Source organism: Peromyscus californicus, unplaced genomic scaffold (assembly GCF_007827085.1).
Source record: "Peromyscus californicus insignis strain IS unplaced genomic scaffold, ASM782708v3 Scaffold_6__1_contigs__length_162567912, whole genome shotgun sequence".
Taxonomy (NCBI): Eukaryota; Metazoa; Chordata; class Mammalia; order Rodentia; family Cricetidae; genus Peromyscus; species Peromyscus californicus.
In genome coordinates this window covers 81,551,919-81,568,384 of record NW_026294584.1, presented here as the reverse complement: position 1 = coordinate 81,568,384, position 16,466 = coordinate 81,551,919, and the positions used below count along the sequence as shown (strand labels likewise).

At 40.6% G+C, this 16,466-nt stretch overlaps 1 protein-coding gene across 1 annotated transcript in view; it reads right to left on the bottom strand.

Annotated features, from left to right (window-relative positions):
* The window catches only part of Tnip3 (TNFAIP3 interacting protein 3), a 95,049-nt gene that overhangs the window by 17,063 nt on the left and 61,520 nt on the right, over positions 1-16,466 (bottom strand). The window contains exons 6-10 of the mRNA XM_052721517.1: positions 15,023-15,088; positions 13,823-13,915; positions 12,461-12,463; positions 11,449-11,574; positions 8,329-8,445 (exon numbers count right to left, since the gene is read on the bottom strand). Coding sequence (XP_052577477.1) covers positions 8,329-8,445; positions 11,449-11,574; positions 12,461-12,463; positions 13,823-13,915; positions 15,023-15,088 — 405 coding nt within the window. The remainder of the gene's footprint in view (positions 1-8,328; positions 8,446-11,448; positions 11,575-12,460; positions 12,464-13,822; positions 13,916-15,022; positions 15,089-16,466) is intronic.

Sequence of the window (16,466 nt, the reverse complement as noted above, 5' to 3'; positions counted from 1 at the left end):
AGGCACTGTTTCTATCGGAGTGACCTGTAAGCATATCTATGGGGCATTGATAACTGATGTGGGAGGGTCTAAATTACTGTGCACAGTGCCACCCCTGGGCAGATGGTATAAGAAAGTAGGCTGTGCAAGCCCGGAGGAGCAAGCAGCATTCCTTCATGGTCTCAGCTTTAGTTCCTGCCTCCAGGTTCCTGCCTTGTGCTCCTCCTATGGCTTCCTCCAATGATGAACTGTGATGCAGATGTGTAAGCCAAATAAACCCTTTCCTCCCCAAGCTGGTTTCAGTCAGTATTTTATCATAGCAACAGACAGTATCTAAAACATCCCTTTCCTCTCTCTCTCTGTTTCCTTTCTCTCTCCCTCTCTCTGTCTTGAAATGATGTGTCTGGATCTCTGAAGAACTATAAACACTTTTAAAAACTTACTATCTCCTGCAAATGAAATAAAACACATTGCTGTCAATAAATACTATTTTTAAAACCTTCACTCATAGAGAATAAGGAAGCCAAGGACAAAATACAAATTTAATATTTTCTAATGGATTGCAAAAGAATGTACAGGTGTCTTGGGAATGCAGTGAGCAGAAGTTCAGGAGGCCAAGCAGGACAAAGCTTCCCTCATGCTGAGGCTCCACAGAAGGCAGTCTCTACATTACACAGCAGTTGCACTAAATGGATTAGACTTTTTTCTCACTTAAACTTTCCTAAGTTTGCACTTAAATGTTGATTATCAGGGAATAAACCAGCTGCATTGAATAAATGATACTTTATTGTGTTGGCTAGTTTTATATCAACTTGATACAAGCTATAGTCATCTAAGAGGAGGCAACCTCCATTGAGAAAATGCTTGCATAAGATCTGGCTGTAGGCAAGCCTGTAGGGCATTTTAATTAAGGCATTGTGGGTGGTGCCACCCCTGGGCTGGTAGTCCTGGGTTCTGTAAGAAAGCAGGCTGAGCAAGCCACCAGGAGTAAGCCAGGGGGGAGCACTCCCCCATGGCCTCTGCATCAGCTCCTGCTTCCATGTTCCTGACCAGTTTGAGTTCCTGCCTTGGCTTTCCTCAATGGAGCCTGATGCAGGATAAGTAAACCAAATAAACCCTTTCCTTCTAAGTTGCTTTTGGTCATTTTGTGTCATTGCAGCAAGACACTTACTGTCCAAAACTGCCAAGAAAATTGCAGGCCGCTGTCTTTGTATTTAACTTCTTGGAATGAAGGAGCACCAGCTCTTCCAGTCCATAGGATTGGTCTAGCTTTCTGCTCACTCCCACTCTGCTTCCTTTTTCCCATTCTCCCACAGATAATGCAGGCTTGGGCACAATTATTTAATTCTCTCCTAAATATAATGCAAGGAAAATTAGCCAACTTGGAGAATTTGCAAGGCTGCCGCAACGGCAATTTGTAGTGAATAGCAAATACAAAAAGTAGCAGAAAAGCTCAACCATCCTCCTTTATTTAGTTCAGTTACCAAGAAAGGCTGCCTCCCCTGCAGCCTAACCAACCTCACCCCTCAGGCACCTAGGCTCCTGACTTCCTTGGTCCATGAAAGAGCTACAAGAGGAAATGAGATCAGCTCTGCTTCTTTATCTTCTCATTTATTTTTAGATGTCTCAAGTAACACATAGGATAAGTGATGTACTCCCTAGCTTTATACTCCAGGAGAGCTGCCAAAAGGAGGTAATAAAGTGTAATCTTACCAACATTGTTAGATGTGATTTAATTCAGGCTTAGATATAAAGAAAGACAAATTAATCTTTTAAAACTCACCTTGAGGTTTTGTTACACCGATTTCATTCAACAGAATACTGTTTAAAACGTAAGCCTTTACAGTGCCTTAATCAAATATTGGCCTTTTTTGGTGATAATTTTATGATCTGCAATTCCTTGCCTCTTCTAATCGACAGGATAAGTTTACTACACCATAGGACATGAATTTCTTCCTTCTTCCTGTTAATGAAGGTTTGACAGCAGCAGCCAACCATTTCTATTCCTACATAAAGTTGAATTATTTTTGTACCTTGTATTTCACAAGAGTATCCGATTTCCCGAACTGTAGGGCTAACTCTTTTTCCTTATGTTTCCCACAAACTTAATTTACTTCTACCTCCTTGAAAGAAAAGTTTTAAAATAATGATGGCTGAGGTTGAAAAGACCCAGAAGTGTTTCTGGTGAAGACTGAGGAGCAGGAGAGCGGGTAACAAAGAGAGCGAGTAGATTCGACTAGCAACTGGCCACATCAGGGAAAGAAGCAGGTCCAAAAGAAGACAGACATCATCTGCTCCCACAAGAGAAAGATTTTAGTTGTACTCCAATACAAAAGTACCAGGGTTCCAGGCAACCAGGAGAAATTAATTCTCTAAGTGCTTTGCTAGGAAAACCCTACTTCAATATCAGAGTTGGGGCATGGTTACAGACATTGTTCATAAAACCTCTAGGCAGGGAGAGTTGTCTGGTCATCCCAAGATGCAGAGAGTGTGTGTCCCTTCCACATGGATGAAGACTCTGCCCATGCTGGCAAAGCGGAGTAGAATCAAAAACAGTGATCATAGGGGTGGGGAATATTGTTCCTCAGAAGGACAGCAAGAACACTCTGGTACCGACTTAGGTTGATGGTCCAAATCAATTCCACTTACAAATAATAACTCAGCTGTCCTGGCAAACACACCTGCAAAGAACTTTAGTGAGCTACAATGTCTTGGATCTTCCAAGACGATTGTTTTAACTGGAAAAGGTCAAAACTCTTTTGCATGTACCTACAAATATTCACAGTAATTCAATACCAGTTTATAACTGAAGGGAACATCACAGTTGTTTGGTTTGGCTATATTTACTTTGTTCATCTTATATGTAAGAAAAAAAATGTACTTTGGGTGGTATCCTATGTGATAATTGAGAATGGCCCGCGTAAAATACGTTTTTTTAAGAAATTAGAGCTCAATGTGTTATCATTTACTTAATCTATTCATATCTATATGTCCTGTGTGTTCAGTGTTCCAAGGATAATTATAGTGGACATGGACCAGGGTAACACTGCAAATCAGAGGTTATGTGAAAGAGATGCTCTAATTTCAGAGATTCACATCACTTCTACCAAAAGAGATTCCTATATACTCCTATGTTGGAAGAGGAATCCTTACTCACTGCATTCTCCCATGGATGCTGTACTGGCCCTGGGATTTTTGGTACCCGTTGGTTCTGCAGATGGAAAACTAGGCCACAGTTATAGGCTGGGAGACACATCTGGGGAGAGCAATAGTGTCAGTTTACTGCAAGACGGTAAAACTGAGACGTCACACCGACACTTGCTATATACAACCAGCCTTTGCTTACATTTGAAGGCCTAGCCTAATCTAGCATAATACTTGGTCAAAACAATAAATGTCAATAAGAACTTAGGTATGATAGAAGTGTCTCATGAAGTAAGTCTTACCCAAGACGGCACTATCATAAGGAAATTGGAAACACTTGAGAAGTACATGCAGATGGCTTTGTTTGTCAGTTCTTTCCATAGAGGGGACTTACTAAAGGCAAATTATATAGACAGAGATGATGGAGTGAGAGTCCCAGCAGGAAATTAGTAATGAAGAGAAATAAAGTCTGCTTTAGAAAATCAGTAGAGCAGGATGCCTCAGTGACAGGAAGACATTCTGTTCTCTAGGGACAAAGTCCTTGTTGCAGCTTTCCAGGCTACACTATGTCAGTGACTGAGAGAATCACCTAAGAATTGACTTCCTCAGGTGCTTGTGGGTTTGTGAAGGAATCTGCATTTGCTAAAACATATTCTGAAACATCCTGCGTATCTGTGATACACTCTGAGAAGCATATGGGTTCCATGATCTCTGTAGAACATACTGACACATCCTGTGTGCCTGTGATATACTCTGAGAAGCACATGGGTTCCATGATCTCTGTAATTCATAAGTACTATCTATTCACTGACATTTTTAGGACTAGTGAAAATGTGGATGGTTCTGGACCATCTACTGCATTACTCAAAAACGATTTCATTGGCACCACGGGAAATGTGGGGAAAAACCCTGTGGATGAAAGACAAGAGGCCTTATGTATGGGCCGAGGCATCCATTTTAGTTGCTTGCTTTTCTAGTTTTTCTTTCTCCATCTGACAAAATTTTATCTACAGAAAAAAGATATTATTCAGGAGATTTTGACCCAGCTATGAATAAACTGCTCACTCAGAAGCCCAAGGGTGGGTGTGTCGCTAGCAGTAATGCCAACAGAAAGGGACTGGCCCTGCTTGTGATATGTTGACTCTATCTTGAAATTCACAAGTGCAAGTTAGAAAGTCAGATAACTTTAAGTTGTTATACAAATTTGTCAGGTCATTTCATTCTGTTTTGGTAAAGCTATTTGGATATAAATAAAGAAACTTCGATCGCTTGCTAAATGAAATGGGAGTTGGTCAGCCTGACACTGAGACCCCCTCTCTCTCTGTTGAGAAGTATGGTATGTGTTATCACAGGACTGCCACTGCTCTGTGCGCCTTCTGTACAGTCAGCAGCCTCGCCAGACCTCTCTGCACCATGTGATAGATAAGGTATGCCATTCAGAGTCACACTGCTTTGCTTTCTGTCCTTTCACTATTTAAGGTCCAACTTCATTTTGCAAAGTCAACAGCCTGGGATCCTTCCATATATGACACACCCAGAAGAAGATGCTTTTGATTTGTTACTCAAATCATTGACATCCTACACCCCATGCTCCACATCACTATAAAGTATGGTCACATGTCCCTGTCAATACATGTAACAAGACCAACTTGTCTCCTGCACTTCTTTTTTAATAAATTCTATTACTGTTTTACAACAATGAAAGAGACATTAAAAATGTTAGGCTGTCATAGTTTGAAAACAATTCTGATAGAATTAAGATATTTGATCCGAGGATGTTTCTTTGTTTACAAACACAATTATGCTATATTGTTCTTAGACAACTAATTGTTTTATTGACATAAATAAAAAATTACAGATATCATGTGAATAAAAGTTAATAGTGAATCATTCTCCATAATGTTAAACAGATGGATATATGTTCTTGACTGGACCAGAGCTCTGTAACAGAAAGTACCTTGCCAAACCTCAGCACTGAGTTATCACCAATCTGAATTCAATATAGTAGGAATGAAATGTGGTAGGAAATAAAATAATTAATGCTTGAACAAAAAGAATTAAAGTAGCTTCCCATGTAAGAAATAAATGAGAGAGTAATTTGTTCACTAAGAACAATTAGAACTTCTCACCCATTGTTATGTCACTTATTAGAATGAATAAATGATTTTCACAAAATTATCTAATTATATTTTGATCCCTTTTAACTTAATTTTTTCTTTATTGCATAAAATAATTTCTAAATTCTTATAAATGGTTCTGCCAAAATAACTCATATGTAAAATTGGGAATTTCATGTCAGTCCTGGAAAAAAAGTCAAGAAAGCAAAATTTAACTCACAATCTACTGTGAATTAAGGAAAGAATGATTATTTCTTGCAAGACTGAAAAGTTTTGAAGCTAAATGGCCATCATAGCAGGTCTCACACCAATTCCCTCCTCACTGGAGGCATAACACAGCTTCCAAGGAAAATGTTCTGGCTATTTAAGTATAAATCAAATTACTTAAGGGGTGTGTGTGTGTGTGTGTGTGTGTGTGTGTGTGTGTGTGTGTAAGATTAAAATTAAAAGGAAGTCATGAAAGGATGGAGAGAAATCTTAAAGGACAGAGGTAGAAAGCATATGGGATGAATGCATGGGACATAAGAGAAAGGAAGCATCTGAGAGCAGGGAAGCATCTGAGAGCAGGGAAGCATCTGAGAGCAGGGAAGCATCTGAGAGCAGAGAAGCATCTGAGAGCAGGGAAGTATCTGAGAAGAAAGAAGAATCTGAGAGGAGGGAAGCATCTGAGAGCAGGGAAGCATCTGAGGAGGAAGAACACCAGAAAAGGGAGACAGGCAAAGGAGGGGCAGATGAATATATTTATGAAATATAATGAAATCCTTTACAGTGTATGTTAACTTCAAAATTAATAGAAACATGACGTTAGCTACATTTTCTTTAATTAACGTCAGTATTTACTCATCACAGTAGTTTCCTGAGTCTACTTTTAATATATTCTATTGCACTTGACTTGCTTACATTTAATATACTCTTCACGAAACCTGCTTCCTTGGAAGTGCACCAGTTCCATTAACTCTGGAAATCCACTGAGGAAAACCTGGGATTTCACTTGTCATGTTCATGGCATTTATAAATATGTATGCATTGGAAGGCAGACACATTCCAGCACAACCCTTCTAAGAAAAAGGCTTCAAAACAATTTGCCTGTATTTGCATAGTAGGTAGTTAAACTCTCAATTCTACCAAGACAAATATTATAAGAAAAAGATCAGAAGAATTCTTATTTCATAAATAGTCTGGGACCCAGTGTCTTGGGTAATTCTTTAATATACTTAAGGTAAAAGGAATTTCTAGTAGTTTCTATCTCCTTATAAGAATGTATGGAGATGATTTCATCCCCAGTAATAACCTCTTAAAATACCGAGTGTTAATCACTAGAATTCAAAAGGACTTGAGGTTTAAAAAAAAAAAGAAAAGGAAATTAAAAAAAGAACACACATATGTTTGCCAAAGGTTCTTTGGTCTAACCTATACCTGAGAGTTCAGTCTTTCCAACAGAGACTGAGAACTTATTTTTTTCTCTTAGGTATTTAAATTATTTTTTAAAAGAATGTACTATCTGTGTTTTTCCAATCTAAAGCTTTCTTAATCTCTGTTCATGAATATTCCCTCATGGTGGATATGGAGATACTTATGATTATAATTTTATCTTTGGTTGTTTGGAGAGCCAGTCTACAAATCTTTATTCTTGAGCATACATTTGGAGCTCAGATGTAAAGAAGCATGGCTAGTCTTTTTTAATTAAGAAAAATTATTCATTTTACATACCAACCACAGATCCCCCTCTCATCCCTCCTCCTGCTCCCCCCCAGGACGCCCCTTCTCCTCCTCCAAAAGAGTAAGGCCTCCCATGAGGAGTCAGCAAATCCTGGTACACTCAGTTAAGGCAGGACCAAGCCAACATGGGTGGTTTTTAAAACTTGTCTTTACTTACTATTTTGTTCTATCTTCGATCATGGACCACTGGCCAAATTCAGGCACTGCTGTGGTGAAGTAAGTCAACTGTATCTGTGAAGGGCTTTCATGACTGAATACTATTTCAAGTTCTAAAACAGAACTAACTGGCAATAACTCCTAAGTGAAGCCACAGAATTCCATACACCACATGTATTTCATGTGGCACTCGGTGGTGTGACCATTATAGTTGTTCAGTTACAAACAAAAATGGTTAAAATGTAAATTAAAGACATTAGCGATACAGAGGAGATGGGTTTTGGTTTCTTCTTTGCTATTATGAACCAATGTATACCCGCCATTGTCTGCATCAAACCTGAACTAAACTATTTACCCAGATACTTTTCCTTGCTGGGAAAGAAGATCAAACCTTACAGTTTAATTTGCAGATCGTCTGTTTCCTATGATGCAGCAATGAAGTTCACTTGGTGAGCTGGAGAGATGCTGAGGCAGTGGGAGGACAAAGCTGAGATCTATCAGCAAACTGTTGGTCATCTAGCTAGCCTAATTGCCAGTGAGTACATCAGAGAGATAGGGATTCTTTTTCAGACTACACTTACTGGGACCTTCAGGATGACTCAGTAGGTAAAGGGTCTGCCTCTAAGCCTGAAGACCTGAGTTTAATGCCCAAGACCCACACAGTGGAAGGAGAACCAGCTCCTCCTAAATGTCCTCCTCTGATTTCCACAGAAACCATGTGACATGTGTGTTTGCACACACGCATACAAATAAGTGCCATTTAATAGACTATACTTACTGCTCAGCCAGCCAGAGGCTGGCAGCTACAATGGAATGGTCCTACTGCTACTATTCCCTGAAAAGGTCCAGAGTTTGAGATAATAGTGTTGTAGAAATACAGCATATCTACATGAGACTCTCGAGACTCGTCGCTGACAGAATTTCACACAGGGTAATGCAGTTGCCACTCTGTTGACTAAGTGATCCTGGGTAAAACCCTTTCACCATGTGAAATTCAATTCCCTCTTTTGTGAATTCTTCTATGAACAGTGGGGCTGAAATAATCCATCTCCATTTTTCCTATCAAGTTTTAAAATTGAAAAACTCTAAGTAAGAAAACCTTTACTACCTTTTTAATCAAAAGACATGCAAACATGTCCAAAGGCACACAAACAGTGAACCCTATGTTCTCCCCATGATCACACCACTTCCTGCCTCGGCCTCGGCCTCTTACCTGCTGCTTGTGACTTTCCACCTTTGGCCTCATCTCTGCATGGCTGCACCTGCCTTTACACTTCCTTGAGCCCTCAGAAAGAGAAGAGCTCCCGATTGCCAAGGCGTCCTGAAGAGCCTATGTTACAAATGAAGCACATTGTTGATAGGAGGTTTACAATGACCTTAGTGTTACTCAACCTTTGGGGTATCAAAGAAAGCAGACATATCCTCCCTGGGCACTGTATCCAGAGATTCTGAATCCACAGGTCTAGTGGGGATCCAAGAACACTGCTACATAACCACTCCATATCTCCAAGGAAATCCCTACCACTTGACCATTTGTACAACCACTGCCTCCAGGCCATGCTGTTTCTCTTCTGTTCTGTCATTTTCCAGCACTCTATTCTCTGACCTAGACAGTCATATTTATGCTTTACCAAAACATTTATTTACTCATGACTATATGTGATGATATGTGCTATAACTTTATGATTTCACCATGGCAAGAGGAGGCAAAGAGAAACTTGTCATTGCTAGTGAATTCTCATCATTTATCACCAGCCTGTAGTGCTTTATGTTCATACTTGGATTATGCACTCTTGTTTGGAGACTTACAATTCATGACGAGCTTAATAAAAATGATTTTCAACATTGTGATAGGCACTCTCATCCATGAGTTCCTCAGCACCACCAATTGACAGCTTACTCATTAGTCAAGTCAGTACTCTAGACATAGAAAAGGTCCCTCTCAGAGGTCTATGAATTCATGTTCTCTGTGAAGAGCGTAGAAAACTTAGAGAGGCTGATGAATGATCTCAGTGACAGTGTACTCTCCCCACTACTACACAGTATGGTCATAAAGGCAGAAAGGGAAAGCCAGCTTGTAGTCTTGAACACACTTGAATTTCCTACTAATGTGTCTTGGAATCTACACATACCACCTAGCCTAATAGGAGTGTAAATTTCAGAACTGTGCAGGAGAAAGATCTTTTTTTTCTTCTTCCAGGAGAAAATTAGAGAAAGAACAAAGTCGTGAAGTAAGGTGGTTTTTATCTTAATTTACTTGTTTACTTATGATGGTGTTGGGGATCCTTACGAGTGTGAAACAGAAATGGCACTCAGTCCTTTTGTAACATGTATAAGCTACATAATTCAAGGAAAATCAGAAAAGTTGGACATAATTTAAGCGTGTTAACGATTGTAGAGAGAATCCAGAGAGGGTGACATAATGAATGACAATGATCAAATGTGCTAATGAAATGCCCAGTACCCACAACTAGACTACTTCTGTAGATATCATATTTTAATTTCCTGGTTTACCCCCTCAATGCTATTCAGGAAATTTTAAAATGAGTCATGAATGAAATGTGAGTTGAATCAGCATTTGTTGGTGCTTTCCAACTTCCTTGAACTTGTTGTAGATTAGTCATTTTCACTATCAGTTCTGACACACTAAACAATCCATCCATTCCCAAAACGCTGAGGTGGCAGACAAGCCAATGTTGGGCAGGACAGCACTAGCTGACTAGTCTCAGTTCTCACTCTGGTTAAGTATCCAACGTTTCTGTAAGAACTTGATATTGGCAAAAATCCTTGGGTATTTTATTCCAAACAAAGGAACTGAGTGAGTACAAGCATACATTTGAAAAGCTCATTTTAATTACTTGTGTTACTGTCTGTTCCTGTTCTCATTTTTAACCTTGTATCTCTGCTGAGTGAGTGGGTTAGCAGGTAGCTAAAGATTGGCCCCAAAGTTGTGCTCTGAGGGATACTAGAAATATCTCCATATTCATTACAATAGTAAAAAAGAAAAGGATTCATCACAAAATCCAAGCATCTGAACTCTTAAGAGTCCTGAGGTCTAGTTCCCAGCACTCACATCAGGCTGTTCCCAATCACCTGTAACTCTGGCTTCAGGAGATCTAGTGGCATCTTCTGGAATCTGAGGGCAGTTCCTATACACGGTGCATATCAAGATAGACTTGTGCTACAAGCAGACCTGATGCTGAATCTACTTTGTTAGCATTCTGTCAATGATACCAGCACACATCGCACCCGGGGTCTTTATTAACGCCTCTGAGCATGGGCTGGCATGCAGTCCAACGTTACAGGACTGAGCATATTTTGAAGGCTGTCAGCTGTTCTCTTTTGCTGTAGAAGATCATTTCTGTTACTTTGGTCTTGAAATTCCTAATTGAATGATGTAGATCTCAACTCATTCATATATTTCAACATGCCTGTATTTACTTTTAGCTTAGCTCTGGGAAAACAACACTATGGGGTTTTTGTGCTGAACTATTGTTTGTATTCTCCAGAATATTATGTTAGTTTATTAATCAACCCACACATATACATATACACATATACACAAACATATGCCCACATACACATACACATATATACACTTCATACATGCACATATCACACATATACACACATACATATATATACATACACACCTACACATATATGCATACCCCACAATATCCACATACCCACATATATACTTAGACACACACACACACACACATACATATGTACACACACAGAGAAACAGATGCACACATTCACACACTCATCATCATCCTTTTACAACAATCTAGTTTTTCCTCTGAGCTTGTCTACAAAGCACGTGTGTGCCCCAAAAGCCTTGCCTCTTTCTGTTACCAGTTCCTACTCTCAGTGGGATCAGGCTCACTCCCCAGACAACAGACATCTCAGCCTTGAGCATGCGTCTATGTATCATGCATGCATCACACCCAGCTCCATAGCCATCACTTTAAAGAACAGCTTGCTTCCTCAGGAAGCTTTTGTGGTTGACCATGAGACACGCTATTGTTCACAAACACCCAGTGCCATTACGTGGTTCTTAAAAAAATTAAAAAATTCTTACTGACGTCTATAATTTCTCTTCATTTCTCCTTTTCACAGTCCTTTGCAAGGACATAAATTCCCTAAAGTGCCCTAGCCAAATGTGGCTGGCCGCAGGCTGTGGCTAGGAGCTCTGTGTAAACCTGAGAGAGTGTCCTCAGGAGATGCAAGAGAGGTACACTATGGGCTCCATTCTGTTGTGACCCAGCAGGACTCAGCTGCTGCCTAGGCTATCACTTTACCCCCCATGCATCACCTGCTCTGGTACCTTATTGAGTCGTTTAATTTCACATGCATAATGTTCTTTCTTCCTACTCTCGAGAGCATTGTTTTCCTTCAACAGCTTATTCTCCCTCTTCAGCGCTTGCAATTCTTCCCTTAGGCTTTCCTTCTCCTTGTGAAGAAAGAGACAAGAAAACATGGCCAGGATCAAAAATTACCAAAGGGAAGGATAAGACAGAAATCCTAAAAGACTGGCTGTTTCTAGCAGACAGTCATCCCCCAATCATAAGGAAATAGGACCTGTAAGGTTTTCTCTAACATTTCTTTAAAAAATATTCCTGGAGGACAGGGTTACTGAACGGATTTTCCTTTATCAAAACTTAATGATACTGTGGTGATCCCAGGGAGGAAAAAATTAAAACACTAATCCTCATATTCAATACTCAAATCAGTGGGTCTGCAGAACAATCTACTTCCTGTTCCTAAGGGACTGGTTATAAACATTTAAAAGGCCTAAAAATGAAAAGAAAAAAGAAGTCACTGAAATAAACTGGTACTAAATAGCTCAAGGCCCCCTGCTCCATTCTATCCCAGGACAAGAGCAATAAATTTTAGACCAATAAGGACCTTTACTACAGATAAATATTCAGAGCACAGCATTGTCCCAACTACCATTAAAAGGCAGAAATCTAGCCTTCCAGCTGCCATCATGCCTTGGTGTCTCAGACAGTCTCCAAGAAATTCACCATTTCAAACAACTGAAAGTCCTAATTCATGTCTCTCAGCTCTTCATTTTATACAGAAGATAGCAAAATCTGGTGGAGTAAATTGTATCCTTAATGAGAATCCAGTCTAGAAAAATAAATATTGCAGACTATAGATAGCTCAAGATCAAAAGTAGCTAATGCAGGGATTCAAATGCTATTTCAGTCATATTCCAATATAGTTATTAAATTTAAGAAATCAATTCTAGGCAATTTATTTTCCTTGAAAGTGAAAACATCTCATTATCACTTACTTTCGTAGGCTGACCCTATGCACTTAGATGAGTCAATCACTTTCTAATTTAGCAGAGGTTAAAAGAATATTATTATATTACATCTAGAAAATGCTCCCAAGTACATGAGAAAAATGTTACTGAAATTCCAAGCCAAGGTGTAGCTGGAGAAGGAAGTGAGTGTGTGCTTCACGGCAGAAAGGGACTTGTCACAACCATTTCCTGGTTCACCCTGACAGTAACCTCAGCAAGATGAGCAAACCTGGCCTATGGTCTGGGAGGTATTGCTCCTGGCAGGAGCGAAGACACTCAGGGAAGGCACTCATGCCCTCCTGGTTGACTGTCAGACTACTGAGATAACGCCCCGAGGATTTGGGATTTCCCCAAGAATCTCATGCTGGAAATGAAGCCTGGTGCTAGCCAAAGAGATTTTGTGGAGCGCCGACAATTTGTCAGACCATCTTGCAGGGCAGACTGAAGCAGGACATGACAGTATCTGATAAGAACCATGCCCTAACCAGGACCGCTTAGTAGTAGACCCCTCTTCACCTCTATTTAAAAGTCAACTTCATGTCAGGACGAAATCTCCTTCCTCTGCTTTTCATGATTGTCTTTTTAATTTGCCTATTGAGGATAGTGGCTGAGCCTTGCCTGTCAGGGACACCAGGACCCAGACTCCCACCCTAGAAGCTCTGTTAACAGTATTGTCAGACTCCTGCACGTTTAAATACATTGCCAGTACCTCACAACGGTAGTGGCCAGACTCCCCGTGAGAATACATACACCTGTTTTTATTCTTACTATGGCTTCAGAGAGCCGTCATTAGAATTTAGCATAACTTTTATATACTTCATAAAGTCTAACGACTGAGGAAAAAGCTTGCATCAAAAGAAACCCGTCCCTACTCATCCTTTCAGCCTGGAGCCGGGGTTCAGGTCCCCGTGTTCTTAGGACTGACCTGTTCAAGGCTAGGCTCCAGATACTGAATAAGATAATGAGTGTGAAGTGGTTTTTTTTTTTTTTTTTTTTTTTTTTTTTTTTTTTTTTTTTTTTTTTTTTAACGTGTTCTGTGTACCCGGATGTGGTGAAGTACATCCCAGCACTTGGGACACTTAGACTGGAGAACACCAGGTTCAAGGCCAGCCTGGAGTCAGTAGCCAATTCTGGGTAAGAGAGGTAACACTCGTGGAGGATTTAGTGAGACTTTGTCATTAACAGTAAAAGGGAGTCACAGGAGAGGCTGCAAAGCCCTGGGAGGTTCTCACCCAATCAGCGGGCCTCTAATTTTCAGGTCACTGAAGGCAATGCACAGCCTGCCCACTCACCCACCCCAGCGCACTGAGCCTGTGTGTGGTTCCTTAGAAAGGAGATGTTTCTCACCACCCTAAGTTGCTCAATTAGAGGCCAGTCGCGGGCTACTCACCTCTAGCTGCCTGTAGCCCTCTGTTTGTTTCTGTTTCTTCTCTAGGATGTGGATGTCTTCTGTGGCTGCTAGTTTCGTTTTCAGCTCCAGGACCTTAGGGGTTCAGGAGATAATTGCAGGCAATCACACCACGATCTAGCCCAGTGCACTTGAGAACAGGGGCTCCCCACCCTACCTGTTCAGGAAGTCCCCCAAGGAAAAGCTCTTCCCTAAAACACATCAGCATGTTTGCGTGTTAAAGGGGGTTTGCTCTACACAAAAAACGCACACACTTTATTCCCAAATGGCGTCTTGCTCTCCCCTTCTTTCTCCAAACCGCCTCTATTTCCAAAGAATGGAGGAGCCGGAGCAGAGACTGCAGAGGCAGCAGGTGATCAGGAAGTGGGTAGAGCCGTCTACAAAGGGCAAGCCCACCAGGACGGGGGTATCTGTTCCTCCTCCAGACAAAATAGAGTCTTACGCTAGAACCTTAGACATAGTGGTTCCTCCAATTTGACAATTGTACTTATTCTCTTCTCTGGGTTCACTGGCCAGTCTGGGAAACTGCGGAAACATTCTTTCTGGGGACACTGTCGTTAAAATTTGGAGCCACGGACTGGTTCAGGATGGATAGAACGAGGTAGCCAGACTACTGCCGTGGGACAGGATCTTCCTGTTTCCAAATTTAATTCTTCTGAGTATCAAATGAGGAAGAAAATGCAAGCACCGTTGCGTTACTGTGATCAGTTTTCTTCATTCTGAATTATTTAGGGGAACTTACTTTCTCTCTTCTGTCTTTTTGAAAGTGGAGTGCTTTCAAATAATAATGACTTTAACCTATTAAAAACTTGCCCCGAAGGTTCCTTTGTGTCTAAAAAGCTTCTCCACAGGCGTGTGCTTTAAAGGAAGCAGAAGGAGGCATTTCCCTTCCATTCTGACTGTCACCACTGGATGGAAGATAGCTGATTCTCTGGTAGACTTTCCACTACTAATCCAACCTCAGCCTCGGTAACAACTCAGAGCTGGGAGCACTCACTGGAACGCTTGGACTGAACCAAGGCTACATTTCCAGCAACTGACTGACATTGTATCCACCCTCAGTACCAAGAGGCAAATCAAGATGATGGAACTAGGTCCCTCATTTGCCAGAAGTTAGGGATCCACAAAAATCTTTTTGACCCTACCGGGATTAAGGAAAATCCCAAATGAAGAGTTTCCTACCTTTCTTTCATATAACTCTTTCATATTTCGGAATTGTTGGTCCCATTGTTGATTGACTTCCAGGAGCTGAAATTGTTAAAATTTGGTGATTCAACAAAAGCTTTCCCTCCATTGGGAAGTTTAGGAAACAAGAGATCACTGTTCGAACTTATCAAGATTTTAGAAGCCATGGATGGAAGCAGCACTCTTGGAAGTTCTGGTAGAATGGAGATGGTTTTGAGGCAGGCTACAAAGAGAGAATTGTGAGGACATGGGTGGGAGAGGAACCAATCACCCCATTGTCTGGTGGAAGCCTCTTTCTCATCAGCTAGGCTAAGTCAAGACCTCCACCGTTTACTGTAAGAAGTCTGTATAAAGACAAATTTCCTTTTATAGAGAGAGGTTTCAGGTTAGATTGCTAAAACAGCCATGAACCATGCTCGAGGCCTGAATGTGAATGGCTTTTCTCTTTTCCTAGCTGTAATCTCCCTAGAAACCCCGTTTACAGTACAGTGCATGCCTTAGCTTCTTCTGTGCAAATCTTATGATCTACTGTTTGATTTTATCACAGTACAGTCCATCCAGGGCACCTGAGTGCCATCTTGTAACCTCTCTTTTTAAAACAAGACAGAGGGGGAAGGAATCTACGCAGCTCTGTGAGTTGTAACTTGAGTCACCAAAATAGTATGCAATGGCTACCACTAGGAGAATAAGGACAGCTCTCTTGTGAGGAGCCCATACCCACACTCTGGAGTGTACCTTATTCTTTCCCTTCCTATTAACCCCTTGTAAGTCTAACTTCCTTTGTGATAGACTCCAGTTCATGCTGGCTCATCCAGAAATTCTTTTCTGCGGTGAAGCCAAAGATCTGGTTTCCTCTGAGTGGTGGTCCCTACAAGCTAAGGGGATACCTCAAGCTGTAGGTAGCAGTGCTGGGCTGTATCCCCCACAGCTCTACCACAGGCAATTTAGATGGACACATTTTCATAACTGGTTCTTGAATAAACAATTACTAAGTGTTAAATCATGGCTTGACGAGTCAGCTGAGATGTTTATTAGAAAATTTTCAACTTTTCTTACTTATTTTAGGTTTCACCTTTGTTTAGTTCAACCAGAATCTGATAAAACCTTATAAGTATTTATTTTTGTAAGAGTTATTATTATAGGAAGACTCTCTTTCCATATTTTTCCTGTTTGTTTAATATGGCTAATAAATGCATTTTTGTGACAGCTTTTTTGAATAATTTATCTTGAAGTTTAAACTCTATTAATTGGCAGTCATTTGCTTGCAATGACATGCTTTGGGATGTAGACATTTTTTAAATTTAATTTTACTATTTACTTGCTTTGTTTCTTATAATTTATTTATTTTTACGTGTATTGGTGCTTTGCTTGCATGTACTTCTGTGTGAGGGTGTCGGGTATCTTGGAACTGGAGCAGAACTGTAATGGCTGTTGTAAGCTG